General features: G+C 36.3%; 1 protein-coding gene across 14 annotated transcripts in view; it reads left to right on the top strand.

Moving 5' to 3' along the window:
* LOC122713273 (longitudinals lacking protein) overlaps positions 1–15,123 on the top strand; it is a 188,725-nt gene that overhangs the window by 100,957 nt on the left and 72,645 nt on the right. The window contains exon 7 of one of the 14 annotated variants that reach the window (XM_043933596.1): positions 8,671–9,030. The exons of 9 other annotated variants lie outside the window; for them this stretch is intronic. In XM_043933596.1, coding sequence (XP_043789531.1) covers positions 8,671–8,891 — 221 coding nt within the window. In that variant the 3' untranslated portion in view covers positions 8,892–9,030. Of the gene's footprint in view, positions 1–2,416; positions 2,754–3,654; positions 4,164–4,539; positions 5,693–7,319; positions 8,588–8,670; positions 9,031–15,123 lie in introns of those variants that run through there. 4 more of the 14 variants (XM_043933588.1, XM_043933550.1, XM_043933568.1 and 1 more) reach the window with 4 other exon arrangements.

Raw genomic sequence — 15,123 nt, forward strand, 5'->3', positions numbered from 1 at the left:
ACAACGAACGTCAGATCAGTATTTACGCGTTGCAAATATTATTTAAAGCGTTACACAGTTTTTCTCAAGAATTTTTTTATAAAAGAAATATTTAATATCGTATCATTACAATTTTGAAAGATTATTCTTCTTCCAGACGCATCATTAAAACAAACGTTTGATCGTTTGAGACGATCGTTATCGAGGTGTTACGAAGCAATGCCAATGCTGTGTTTTTTTTTTTTTTATCATTAAGTGGATGCACTTAAAATGTATGACATATTGCGAATAATAACGATGCTGGTGTGACGTCGTTCCCGCGTCCTCTTTAAGATCGTCGAATGTTTAATAACGCGAATGCACCAGCATCAACATATATTACATTACTTAACGATAATAACATCGTAGTCTAGATGGCGACACGAATGTTTTGCCAATCAGACTGTACGCCATTTATAAGCCGTTCGTACGCTATTGATGACAAGATCGCTTACTATTAATTATATTCCAAGTTAAGTAACATTCGATTGCTCGTACATCATACGAAAATCTATTTTATCGTTAGAGTATTGTATAAATTGATATATAATTATTATAATAATTCGATCTATCCTTGATCTCTCGAAATCTATTATTATTATTATTATTATTATTATTATTATTATTATTATTATTATTATTATTATCATCATCATCATCATCATTATTATTATTATTATTATTATTATTATTATTATTATCATTATTATTATTATTATCATTATTATTATTATTATTATTATTATTATTATTATATTGAATTGTTATTGTTTCGATGTTGCAAACATCGAACGAATGATAGCTGCGAATATTTCAGACGGATACTGGTCTGATTTTCGACGATTACGTTGAACGATTATTGAGAAACTTGAATTATTATTATCCCACGAATTATCTGTCGGTTTGCACAGCCAAAGTTAGAATAGTCGAGCCTTCTCTTAAGCAGGCTTAACGTAAAGCAAGTTATAAGTTTTCCATTTTCGGAGAACGTATGATTATGATTTATGTTGGACACTTACGCTTATTTCTATATATCATACGCGATCGACAATAACCAATTATTAATAAATAAAACCGCCTGTGCCGCGATTACGCGCCAAGAGTTCTTCTTCTTCGGTCATTGTCACAAGCTGCATTGCGTTCAAACTCGTTCGAGCATTCGAATTAAACGACAAGAAATATTATCCATTATAGAGCACGTACCTATTTCGTACCAATAAAATATGAAACTTTGAGATTCATGTGTTTTGTACGAATCTTTTTCTTTTTTTTTTTTTCTTTTTTCTTTTTTTTCTTCTTCTTTTTCTTCTTCTTTCTTCTTTTTACATTCTCGGACGAGGAATGGTTTTCGAATTCGTAAAGGACGTTCGTCCATTTTTTTTTTTTTTTTTTTTTTTTTTTACGTATTTTACATGAACGAAGTGTTTCCATTCTTCCAGCTTGACGAAGTTCCAGCTTTAAGGTAATTCTAACTTTTAACTTTTTCTTTAACGTCTTTCCCGCGTTTTTCGTCTCTTTGTCTTTTCTTCTTTTTCTTTTTTTTTTTTTTTTCTTCAAGATTCTAATCTGATCGATCGACAATTTCAGATTTTTCACGAAATGGAACGGAGGAGAGGATACGATTTCCGAAGCATGGAAGTTCGATTCAACAACGGAATATGTTCGAGTATTCGTCGGCGAGATACAAAATTTATCAGCAGCAGGGAACGTGTTGGAAGCTCAGTAAACGTTTTATTCACAGATACACAACTGAGTATCTGTAAAACTGTGACCTACGTTCACGTAGGTGAAATGTAATATATTATCGGAAATATATATTGATCTGACGTATCTCTACGAGGATAATTAACAGCTTGCCACTCCTGTTGATCGATTTCAGGGGAATGCGTCAAATGTCAAGGACAGGAATAGGATTTAACGAAGGATTTAAAATCTTGCGACGTAGAGAGTGTGAAATTATTCTTTCGAACAATATAATAACAGACTCTTTCAAATTTATCCCGTATACTCTTTCACACACGAATATTCTGTGACGATCTCGACACTTGAAATATAATGTTCAAAAATATCGTTCTGTGACGAACAACAGAAAAAGAAATAAAAAAAAAAAAAAAAAAAAAAAAAAAAAAAAAAAAAAAAAAAAAGAAAAATCGTGTTCAGGGAAGATCGAAGAATTTCTTCCCTCTTTGTCCTCTTTTGCCTCTCTCTTCCTCGCGAGCACGACCTGTGCATACGTTTAGAGGTACATATATTTTATCATTGATCGATCGATGAGCGAACTCTACGAATAATTTCGTGCTCAACGATGAATTCGATGAGAAAGGAACCGCGACCCAACAAAAGCCTCTCCCTACAATTTAACCCGTGATCATTTTTTTTTTCTTCTTCCTGGTTCCAGATTACGCGAAAATGCGGTTCTACGTTAGCCGAATGCCCAAGGATCGAAGAAGATCTCGGGGACAGGGCCGATTCGCGTGCGACAATTGCGATCGCCGTTACCACCAAATGAAGAACCTGAGGAGGCACGTGATTAACGAGTGCGGTAAACAACCGATGCACCAGTGCACCTTCTGCCCTTATCGGGCAACCTACAGGTCCTACCTTCAGGTGCACATGATGAAGCACGCAAGATCTGGATTCACGCCTCGAACAGCGAGCGTCAGGCAACATAGAAACCCCTGAGACGGCTCTTCTTCCGTTTCTTATTATTATGATATCCCGATCTTTCATATCTCTCTCGCTCGTTGATCGATCGAATTCGCGCGCCGCTGTAAATCGTCGTCGCTGCGTTGTAAAAAAAAAAGTGGGAAATATGTGACGATACACGTACATACATACATACATACATACATACACAGGTCATACACGCACGCACTGTTTCTACTTTTAAATGTGATATGTGTCTATCCTCTTCTCTGTCGCACACACACACATATACATACACATATATATACATAAAGCACACGACAAAGACGTAGACAGGCATGCGCATAAATGATTAGACATTTACGTCACGCGTACGATAAGTACGAGGGAACGAGGATCGATCATCCGTCGCCGATTCGTTATCCCTTCCGAGGCGCGAGAATGTCGAGAGCGCAAGATTATATAGAGCGAAAGAGGAAAATGGATGGAAGGAAGGAAGGAAGGAAGGAAAGGAATAGAAAGAGTAGAAGGGATGGCGTATTTTTTTTTTTTTCGCTTTCGTAATGATAACGAGACGGAAATAACAACAAGTGACACGAATCGAATAAGAAAAAAAAGAAAGAATGTCTGTCACCGAGCTCTATACCAAAAAAAAAAAAAAAAAAAAAAAAAAAAGAAAGAAAAAAAAACGACTGTCTGTTGTCTGTTTCCGGTGCATTAAACCACAACCTTGCCGCCGCCGCCGCCTATCCTTCGAAAAACACACGTTCCAAAAATTTTTATCCTCCTTCGTTTTTTTTTTTTTTTTTTTTTTTTTTTTTCTCTCTCTCTCTCTCTCTCTCTCGTTTCGAAAACGTCGGATCAACTCGAGGAAAGAAAACTCGTGAAAAATTTTCGAGATCGTCCGACTGCATTTATCTGTTGGGAAAATACGCAGTAGCCGCAACAATCGTTCCGGACTAATCGATCGTTGTTTCGTGTCTGTTTCAGCCAAGTCCCAGTACCATCCGGTCATATCGGTGTTCAAACACACTTGCGCCACCTGCGGGAAAACTTACAAGCATAAACACCATCTGAAGAGGCATCACGATTTCGAGTGCGGGATAGATCCAAAGTTCAAGTGCGCGTTCTGCCCGCACAGAACGCGTTACAAAGACAGCCTGATGAAGCATATACTGGCGAGGCATCAGCATTTTCTCGATCAGAATCCACGATACAGATTGCAACAGGCCGATGTCCTCTCGGACGTGGAAGGGAACGTGCACGTTCAGGGAACGATGTTCGCCTCGTACCACGATTTCCCTCAAAATTTATAGAGAGGAAACATACATACGTATCATTTTACGTATCAACTTACGCGAACTTTTGCCGTAAACTTTTTTTCGAACTCGTAATACGAGATGTCCTTTCTTCTTCTTCTTCTTCTCCTTTTTCTTCCTTTTCCTTCTCTTTTTCTTCTTTTTCTTTTCTTTTCACGGCAATCGTGAGTCGTTTTTTGTCGTATGTATCCACACGAATACATACACGTACACGCATACACGTACATACATACATGCATACACACATGCATACATACACACGTTGTAGAAAGCGCAGAAAAACGAGAAATAATGTAAATAAAGATCCTGTGTATTTTACATATTATTGTCCAATATATATATACATATATATATATATATATATACAATTTCTGCGAATACGAATATTCGAATTACACGAGAAAATTAATTAATAAAGGGGAAATGTATATTAGCGATTATTCTTGCAGATCTCTATCTAGATCGACGAAGATCGCGCGCGCCAATTCAATTTTATCGATCTCCTTTGAGAGGGGGATATTCTAAAGGTGTTTTTATTTCGTTTGTTCGTTTCCAGACGCACAAAACTACAGCTCGTCGAATTGGACCGTGCCCACGTTGCCGCCCACGTCTCGCATAGTGACCAGGCATCTTCGCTCGATGACGTTTAAGGACGAGCAGGGCAAGATAGGGAACAGATGCGGGCCGAGAAAGTACCTGTGCACCGATTGCAATCGAAATTTCGCGCTGATGGCCTCGTTGAAACGTCACAGAACGTTCGAGTGCAACAGGCGGTTGCTAGTGCCCGAGAGGAGCAGCAACGCGAGGGAGAACGCCGATCAGGAAAAGAGGAGGAGGAAGAAGAAGCACGTGTGCCCCGATTGCAACCGCGTCTACGCGGTTTTCACCTCGCTGTGGAGGCACAGGAATTACGAGTGCGGCGTCGAGCCTAAATTTACTTGCCCCATTTGCAAGTTCAGGTTCTCCCAAAAGAGCAATCTCGATCGACACGTTAGAACCAAGCATTGAATTTTTTCTTATTCCTTTTTTTTTTTTCCTTTTCTTTTTTCTTTTTTTCTTTTTTTTCTTGGTTCTCTTTAAAAAATAAAGAAAAAAATAAATAAATAAAAAATCTTTCTTGGAAATAGCGGGGAAAAAAGTAGAAATTTGGTGAAGAAGGAATTCGATAACGATTTTATTTTTCTTTGTTCTTGTTTTTCTTAGTTTAGCCTTATATTTACGTTTATTTACGTCAATTTGATCAATTTGATATTTTAAGCGGTGATGATTAATATTGCGATTAATACTGCGATTTTAATTAATTCTTTAAAATCATTTATATTTAAATTGCGAAAATTGGTATACGCATGGATATGTCATCGGAGGCAAAACGTTCACGTACATTGTGTGCGAAAATAAAAAAAAAAGAAAAAAACAAGGCTATAACGATAAGTCTCGAAGAAAATTGGTGTGTAACACTAATTGGTGTGGCAACGTAGGGACCTAAAGAAAAGGTTTAATCGCTTTAAAAAGGAATATCATTTCCTTTCCTAAAACTAAAAAGCTAAAAGTAAAATGTACATACAAAACAAGTAGACAACATTATTTCGAGAATATCGATTTAACTATATTCATAGTTTGAAGTTAGAAAGTGTTCAAAAGCGCCCAAAGATGGAGTTGTAATTGTAAGAATAGAATAAACGTGTGCGATTCTTAAACCGATGAACGAGGGATGTCAATATGCCTTAAATTATAGAACAATCTATCTAAAAAAAAAAAAAAAAAAAAAAAAAAAAAAAAAAAAAAAAAAACGATTCTCTCGTTTTCTCATCGTTACGAAATATCGCCGAATAATATTTGAAATTATATTTCACGTAAAAAATCAACTATTCTTTGTCCCAAGGATCCATCGTCGTCCATGGAGGGATCGATAAAAAAAATGTGAGTGTGGTGGACATATTGTTTCATCTATCCTGGTGTTTCCTCGTCCGAGTTTCGAAAAATCGTTCGACCGTTGAAACACACCTTCTCCCCACTAACGATACTCTTCCCCTTTTTATTTTCTAGGATTGAGGAGGAGCAACAGGCTCCAGAGGAGATGCGCGCGCAGATCGTTGAGCACGAATCAACCGCCTCCCGGCCTGTGCCCGTGTTGCGGAAGAATGTACAAGATGAACAGGAGTTTAACCACGCACATGAAGTACGATTGCGGTCAGACGAGTTTCGTGTGTCACATTTGCTCGGCCACATACGAGAAGAGTGTCAAACTGCGCAGACACATGTTGCAAAAGCACGATATTTACATCCCGCCAAAGTATTCCGTCCCCAAAAAAATATTCTAGATATTATCGTCGACGCGAGCCTGAAAATCTTTCTTTTATTTTCTTTCTCTTTTTGACGAGGATACTGTTCGTCCAATATGGTTTTTACGATTTTTTTTTTTTTTTTTTTTTTTTAAACTTTTGACAATGTTCTTTTTAACGATTTTGATCCTTTACAGTATTTTTATGTATTTTTAAAACGTGGTCGTCATGGTGAGTAGTTGGAACGAACGTTTCTTTTTCCTTTTTCTTTTTTTTACTTATGATACGTGAATAATTCAATAAGGACAATTATATATTGATGAATATATAATTAATGATATGTTAATATGAATTGATGTATATTGATGAAAATTGAATATAAAGAAAGGAGGGAAAAGAGGGAATAGAAAAATAAAGAAAATAAATCGAGGATCGAGGATTAGATTGAAGAGGAGAAGAAAATTCTTTATTTTTCTCTCGATATCTTTTCCATTACAGGGAAGAGGAATAAAGGCAAAGATTCAGGATAAGGTGATATTTAAACGACGCGAGTCTGAAACCCGAGTGACAGAATATTGCTCAATCAACGTTTTACGATTTTTTATTTTTCTAATTGTTTTAATCCTTACAATGTGTACTTTTAAAGCAGTCATGGTGAAACAAAGTTTCTTTTTCTTTTCTGTGATAAAAATTGAACAAAAAAAAAGAGGGGGGAGGAAATAGAGAAATAAAGAAAATAAAAAAAATCAAGCACCAAGATTAATTAAAAATTAAGGAGGAGAAAATTCTTTACTTTTCTCTCTGTATCTTTTATCCCTTTACAGGGAAGAGGAATAAAACTTAACAAGGATAACCAGGATAAATTCAAAAGACAATCGAATAAAATTGTAAAAATGAATAAATATTGCGCACGTTGGACACCACGTTCGATCTCCCTTTCATTATCCAATTTCTTTTCCAGTAACCTTTTCCAGAAGTTGCAACTGGTTGTAACCGTTTCGTCTCGACTTGTCCGCCAGATTCCACTTGACATTTCGTTTTCGTTGTTTTTCAGAGGCACGAATCATCCTATCTGGAACGAGAAACGGATGCTCGAGAACAAGCACGGAAGGTTTCACCTGCCACCAGTGCGGCAGATCTTACCAATTGAGGCACAATCTGGTCAAACATTTGAGATTCGAGTGCGGTGGCCAGAAACACTTCACCTGTTACCTGTGTCCGGCGAGGTACACCCAGAACGGGAAGCTGAGGCAGCACATGCTTAACGCGCACAATATTTTCGTGCCACCGCGTAGAACATGGATAAGATCCGCTCACGGTTGAAGCGCGAACAATACTACGTGCCGAGAAGGACACGAAGAGAAGAAAGAGACTCAGAATATCGCGTGTGTAACCGTTTGAGATTAAAAGAGGCAATCTTTTGCACAAACATGATGATCGAATTCCTGCTCATCATCGTGTGTAATCGTTTAGATTTAAAGAGAGAAATAAATCGTTAACGATATATATATATATCGTTGTAAACGATAATCGAACAGATCGAGTGGCCCGTCACTTTTCCATTCGGATTTTCAGGATTCTTTTCCTTCGCCATTTTCCATCTTCGTCGAAGAGAGAAATATTTTTTTCCAGATTTCCCCGATCTATTAAATTTTTCGTCGAATTCTCGAAGAATGGATTTCTCGTCCATTGAAGATAAGCAACGAGGAAGAATCGCATCGGAAGAAGATCGAGACCAACCTACGATGATGTGATGTCAGCCATTGAAGATATCGTTTCCCGCGTTTATTCCCCCGCTTTTATACACTTTCCCCTCCCCTATGTAGAATTGAATAAAAAACGATTGACTCTGATAGTCGTGACTTCGTTTCTTGCTCGTTTTAAATCGAATTGTTTTCAATATGCTCGCTCGTTTCGATAAACCGGCCACCATCTTGGAAGAATATACAAGAAATATAATAATATATATAACGTTTTTCCCGTTGTTAAACGCTGGACTCGACGAAATCGATGAAAAAAAACAATTATTGCCAGTTTCGATTTTTACCTCTCTTCTCCTCCTCCTCCTCCTCCTCCTCCCCTCCCTCCTTTTCGAAACTGTCAATTAATTTCCATTGTCGGTCCATTTATTATCGATTAACAATTACATTTTTAATCGAATCGAAGACTTCTCACGAAGAATCACAAATCACTCGAAGATCGACGCGTTTAAGTGTCAGATTGATTAGAGAGAGAGAGAGAGAGAGAGAGAGAGAGAGAGAGAGAGAGAGAGAGAGAGAGAGATATTCTCGCATCTAAAGAGAATCGAGAATAACTTCTTTCGATTTATAACGAAAATTGTACGGATTTCCGTTCTAGTACAAAGATATATTCTGACGTCAGTGTTTTTTCTTTTCGTTCGACAGGTTACGTGAGCTTTCGATTCCCCTGCCAGCAATGCGGACGGGGATACACGAGGCGGTGCAACTTGAGGAGGCACATGAAATGGGAATGCGGAGGAAAACGCCAGTTTCCGTGTTACTACTGCAGCTACAGTTTCACTCAGAAGACGAGCCTCCACCGTCATCTGATCGCTATTCATAAGATAGATATTGTCAATGGAGTAGAGCCTAATCTTATGTTGTAGACGATCTCGCGACATTTTTTTTTTTTTTTTTTTCCTCTCTATCCCCTCTCTTATTAATTTTCAACGAGAATCCTCGTCCAACCATCGACGATCGTATCGTATCGTATCGTCGATTTCACTTTTAGAAAAATTAATACTTACCCTTCTCCATTTCATTTAATGGATTAAAAAAAAAAAAAAAAAAAAAAAAAAAAAAAAAAAAAAGAAAGAAAAAAAAGAGAGAAAAAAAAACGAATATAATCCTGTGCCTCTCCGTGCCTCTCGTAATAATGCCCTTCACCCTTCCACGTAAAAGAGGCCTTTTCGCTTCCCGTTCGAATCCTCTCTCCCCCCCCCCCCCCTACCCCGTTGCTTGCTCGCTTGCTTGCTCCTCCCCACGATTATATCCCATCGATTTATCCCATCCATTTTCCCTATTCGATAATATATATATACATACATATATATATATATGTATTTTTTTTTCTTTTCGATTTGTTCAATCTTTTCGATTCGCAACATGGCGTTAAAAAATGGCCGGGGGATGAGCGACGATTATCTCCTGTGAAAATTGAATCGGAGACTTGTTTGATTCCCGATTCGATAAAATCGGGAAAATCGAGAGGGCGAAACTGCCCCCTCTCCGTTTTCGGCCGTCTCGTGGTTAGTTTGTTTTTCGTGATTAACGCGAATTCCATTGTTAATTGTTCTTCTAGGTATTAGACGAAGATGACCCCGCCCTTCGACGATTCGCGATCGACGAATCTCGGAGTCGCGAAGTTTCAGTTGGCGGGCAACCGGTCAGCGTCCCCCCTCCCCCTTGTTGGCGCAGGGGATTGTCTACGTGGAAAAATGCAACAGAGCCTCTGGTTCGTCGTCGATCTCGAAGAAAAAAAAGAACGATGTCAGCCGTCCCCGAAAGGAGAAGGAGGAATTGGGTGGAATTTCTGCGTCTCGAAGAAATATTTCTTTGAATCCTTCGCCGCGCCAAGAAACAACAAATTTTTTCCGCTTCAAAATTTGGGAGGAGGAGGGGGGGGGAGGGGGTCATCCTCGGCTTCTTCCTTCTCGTTGTTGGGTTCATCCGGATATTCCGGATATTCACTCGAAGATTGATTCGGCTCGAAGATCAAGATCAAGTCGATGGCTCGATGATATCATGGCATCACGACGAAGAGTAAAAAAAAAGTGATCCTGCTGCGTTGTTCATCCACGAAGATATTTTCCACGCCAAAGAGATAGAGCGGAGATAGAGCGAGATGAACATTTTAGTGCACAGATTTTTTTTTTTTTTTTTTTTTTTTTTTTTTTTTTATTAACTTCATTCCTGCGTGTTAATTCGATTTTTAAGCACAAATTGTATATCGTAGATTATCGATCGTTGAATTTTATCACGTTGTAAAAGATTTTCGCTGAACACGTTTAACGTATTCAATTGTCGTTTCTTTTTAAATAGTATATTTATCGAATTATTACATTTTTGAAATCGTCTCCTAGAACCGTCGATAGTAGATTTGATGTGCCATCGAGAGTGTCTAGAAGATAGATAATAAATAATAAATAATAATAGTAATAATAATAGTAATAAATAATAATAATAATAATAATAAAAATTTTACCGAAACATCTACACCTATTACCACAATGGGAGCTCTCATTAAGAAGATCATATACTCATCCAAGATAATATATATATATATTTTCGTTTCCTTTCTTAATAATTTATAGAATATTTTTCGAGTCTGTGTCTTTCGACAATTTCTTTTTTCTTTTTTTCTTTGAATAGAAATAGAAATTCTTCTTTTCTATCAATTACATGCGTTCTTGCTCTGATCGACGTCGTCTAGTATCGAAGATATTCGTCCTGCGTGTCATTTCAGTGTACAAGTACGTATACAGAAATTATTATTGATCGACCCTGTCTCTCGAAAGATCTTCAATCGATCGCGAAAAGAACAAGCGAAATCGAATTATTATTAGTTCCTTTTTCTTTTTTTCTTCCTTTATTATCTTTTTTTTCTTATTTTTTTTTTTTTTTTTATTTTTTCCCTCCTCTTCACAGATCGAGAGTTCGAAAGTGAGAATGAAAAAAAAAAAAAGAGAGAAAGAAGAGAGAGAGAGAAACTGAACGAGAGATTGATATTCAATTTCCAGATTTATTTACTTTCCATTCCAATTCTTTTCCACACACATATATATATATATATGTTCTAATTTTCTTATTCGCGATTATCCTTCGATTTGAACCATTCTTTCGGTTAAATTAATTAATCGATTAATTATCCACGCGTTATTCTCTTGTAATGATAATAATAATAATAATAATAATAATAATAATAATAATAATAATAATAATAATCCCAATAAAATTCTCTTCTTCTCACTTCTAAAATTCTCCACTTCCTCCCCCCTCACATGTGAAATTTCTCTGATTTCTTTTCCAGAGAGCAAAACGGATTACCAAGTGTATCCAAAGTGTCCGTCACCGATCGATCATCTGCCGAACAACACGCCGCCCTTTAACCCGGCTATAAATTGCTCCAGTTACTCGAGGCTTCTGTTTCAAGATTATCCGGGCGGGATACCGGACGCGGACAGGCCTTACAGATGTTGGAATTGTGGAAAATTGTACACGCACAAATCGACCTTGAAACGGCATCGCGAAACGGTCTGCGGCAAAATAAGAAACACGAACGGCAAGTGGAAGTGTCTGCGTTGCCCGAGATCCTATCGTTCCGAGGGGAATCTCGAGCGCCATCTACGATACGAGTGCGGTGTCGCCAGACAGTTCTCATGTATCCTTTGCAACAGGAAGTTCACGCAGCACAGCAGCCTGGTCAGACACATTAAGAAATTGCACGGAGAGAGTTTCGGTGGTGGTGGTGGTGGTGGTGGTGGTAGTGGCGGCGGCGCTGCCGGTAATCCCATTCCTCAAGATTATCAATCGGTGAACAACACCGCTACCTGCCATTCGGAAGTAAAAAAGTCCGAGGAGACGAAAGTGCGAAGATGCTTCATTTCCGAAACGAGCATCAGTCCTAATTGCCGTTTACTTTTGTGAATGTAGAAATTGAATTGCGAGCTCGATTGTAATTCATTTAAGGCGAGAGAGATTTTTGCCAAGCGATCATTTTTTTTTTTTCTTCTTCTTCTTCTTCTTCTTTTTTTTTAATGACAAAAATTGGGATCGGTCCATGGGATTATAGAGATATACATATATATATATATATATATAGATCTTGGTAAAGCGAGATAGGATGTCGAAGATACGTGAAACGTTTCTTTCGTAAGAAGAATATTTTATTCTTTTTTTTTTTTTTTTATATATATATATATTTATTCTATTTTTCTTTTTTTTTTTTTTTCCTTTTTTGTTGATTTCTATCGATTCTTCTCTTCTAGAAAGATCTTGTTTAGTCTTATTACATATATATATATATATGATATTTAGTTACTTACGATCTATTGTTTTTATTGAAGAAGAATCAAATGAATGAAAGTTTATAAGTATAAAGGGGATAATTCTCTACTTTGTTACGATTAAGAAAATTGATGTAAGAGGGAAAGAACGGGAGAGAAGTTTTTACATTATATATTATAAATTGCGTACGAATTTAAGTAATTCGCCAGTGGCTAAATTAACTAATGGCCTTTCAATAAGCTTTCAACTATCAAAAGAATATATATATATATATACATACACACATACACATACACACACACACATATATACATATACATATACATACTTAATATTTGTAAGATTATGAATGGCGTGAAATATGAAAATGTCTCACACGGTGGATGTTGCGTAGAATTGATCAGGAATTTAAAAAAAAAAAAGGAAAGAGAATAAGGATGCGATAATCGTGATATTCGCGACAATTACGTGCCCTTTCTTTGAAAAGTGTCTTACTGTTAGATCAACGATTCAAGTACAAGAAAACGATACGCTTCGTTGTAATTTTGAAAATGCTTTGAGGTTATTATTACCAAAGCATAATCAGACTTTGATACGATTATTATTATTATTTTTTTTTTTTCTCTGGATATTATTGTTGTTGTTATCGGTGTGTCATCTCATAGGGTCTCGTTTTAAATAGGCTTTTTTAAAAGTGCTCGAATGTTTTTCGGTACCAATGTATTTTTTAATTAGAAGAGAATGCAACATATTCGTTGTACACTTTGTGTTTCGTCGAGCATTGTATACCCGTCAAAGTGTAACTTTGAACTCGGTATATCATGGTGGTGCTGAATATGTTTAACTATTTTATTCCCTTTTTTTTTTTTTTTTTTTTTTTTTTGTTTTTTATTATCATTATCATTATTATTATTATCACTATTAATGCTTATCACATGATTACTATTATTGTTATTGTTATTATTATCTATTATTATTATCGTCATTATCATTAGCATCATCGCCATTATTATTGTGCGTATATTATCATTATATATTATTGTCTATTACACTATTATCTTCTAATTAATCTTTTAAGACTGTGTTGTAAGAAATATTAGGATATTAGATGTTCGTAATGGTGCACTTAAAGAAAGAAAAGAAAGAAAGAAAGAAAGAAAGAAAGAAAGCAAGCAAGCAAGAAAGAAAGAAAAAATAAGTTTTTAATGACATTGTAACGAAAAAAAAAAAAAAAAAAAAAAAACGACAAAAAAACGTGAGAACGGCGATCGATACTAGATTTGTGTATCGCGGTTGTTAAATTGTGACGTTGATCATTTTTCTTGTTAACTCGCGTCTGGTAGTTGATTGGGCTGTGAAAATTATTTTGTTCTTATAAATTTCGACAATGGTGATAAACGTGAGCGTTTCATAAATCAAAAGGAAGAAAAAAAGAGAAAAAAAAAAGAGAAAAAAAAAAAAGTAAAAAAAAAAAAAAAAAAGAAAATAGAAAAAAAGACGTTAAAAAAAAAAACGCTCATGTACCAGACTATTCGAGCCTATCGGCTTTTCATTTTACCTCGATTCGCGATGCCGACAAATACGAGCTAAGAGAAACATTGTTGTTATGTAAGGTGTTGCGTAAAAGATAATAATAAATACACACGATTTACATATTCTCGGGTGACAATTTTCTTTCTTTTACATTCTTGCATAATCCATGAATAATCCAAAAGAAGAAAATTAATCTTCTACCGTATAGGGAAACACACATCTCATCGACTATTGGAAACACACGTGTCACTCTCCTGCCATCGAACCAAGACGAAAGAAGAGAAAAAAAGAGAGAAGGAAAGGTAGAGATTTCTCGAAAACTTATCGTCACGAATAGAACCATTCCCTTTTTCTTCTTTCTGTACTTATTTTGCAAACGAGGCCAATCGTCAACTACTTGACTTCTTGACGATTTAAAAGAAAAAAAAAAAAAAAAAATACCTATTCTTGATTGTCGTTTAACATAACATTCGAAATTGAAACTTTCGAAACTTGTTCTCGAGATTTATCTCTTTTTTAACCAAAAACTTTTTAAGGATGAATATTATTAAGTGAAAAATATTCTCGAGAACGAGTCTCAGAATTTTACTCTCAAACACGTTTGCAACACCTTAGAGTTTCCAATTTATTTCGTTCTATTCTTTCCCTCTTTTTTTTTATTTTTTTATTTTTTTTTATATTATTTTTTTTTTCCCTCCTCCCTTTTTTCTTCTACATAAATAGATTATCGACTGATGCAACATTCCGATCCCTGTTTCAGCCAAAGGTCCCCTTTTTTGCGACCAACTGCCACGCGATATTTGGAGGCGGTGCAAGGACGAGCTTCTCTGTTTGAAGTGCACCAAGAAGTACAGCGACTGGAGGAGTTTAAGGAAGCACATGAATTTTTTCTGCCAAATGGAACCGCTCTATCCTTGCCCTTATTGCACGCACAGGGCCAGAATACCGACCCTGCTCAAATATCATGTCGTGCGCGAGCACGCGGTTGAAGAAATATATTAGTATTATCACGACGTTGTATTTTTTTTTTTTTTTTTTTTCGTTTAATTGGATTTACGGTTTGAGAAGCAAAAAAAAAAAAAAAGAAAACGAAGATCTTTCTTTTGGCTAAAATGATTGCGGATCTTCGTACGCGATTAACCATGTTGTGACAGAATATCGAGGGAAATTCTGTTTTTGACGAAATTTTGTAAGTATGTAGAATACAGAAAAGTATGTATGTAAAGTATGTATATACAGAAAAAGAGAGGTGGGCAGGAGAGGGAAGGAGGGAAGGAGAGAGAAAGAAAAAGGAGAAGG

Source organism: Apis laboriosa, unplaced genomic scaffold (genome assembly GCF_014066325.1).
Source record: "Apis laboriosa isolate Shangri-la unplaced genomic scaffold, ASM1406632v1 scaffold23_cov150, whole genome shotgun sequence".
Classification (NCBI taxonomy): Eukaryota; Metazoa; Arthropoda; class Insecta; order Hymenoptera; family Apidae; genus Apis; species Apis laboriosa.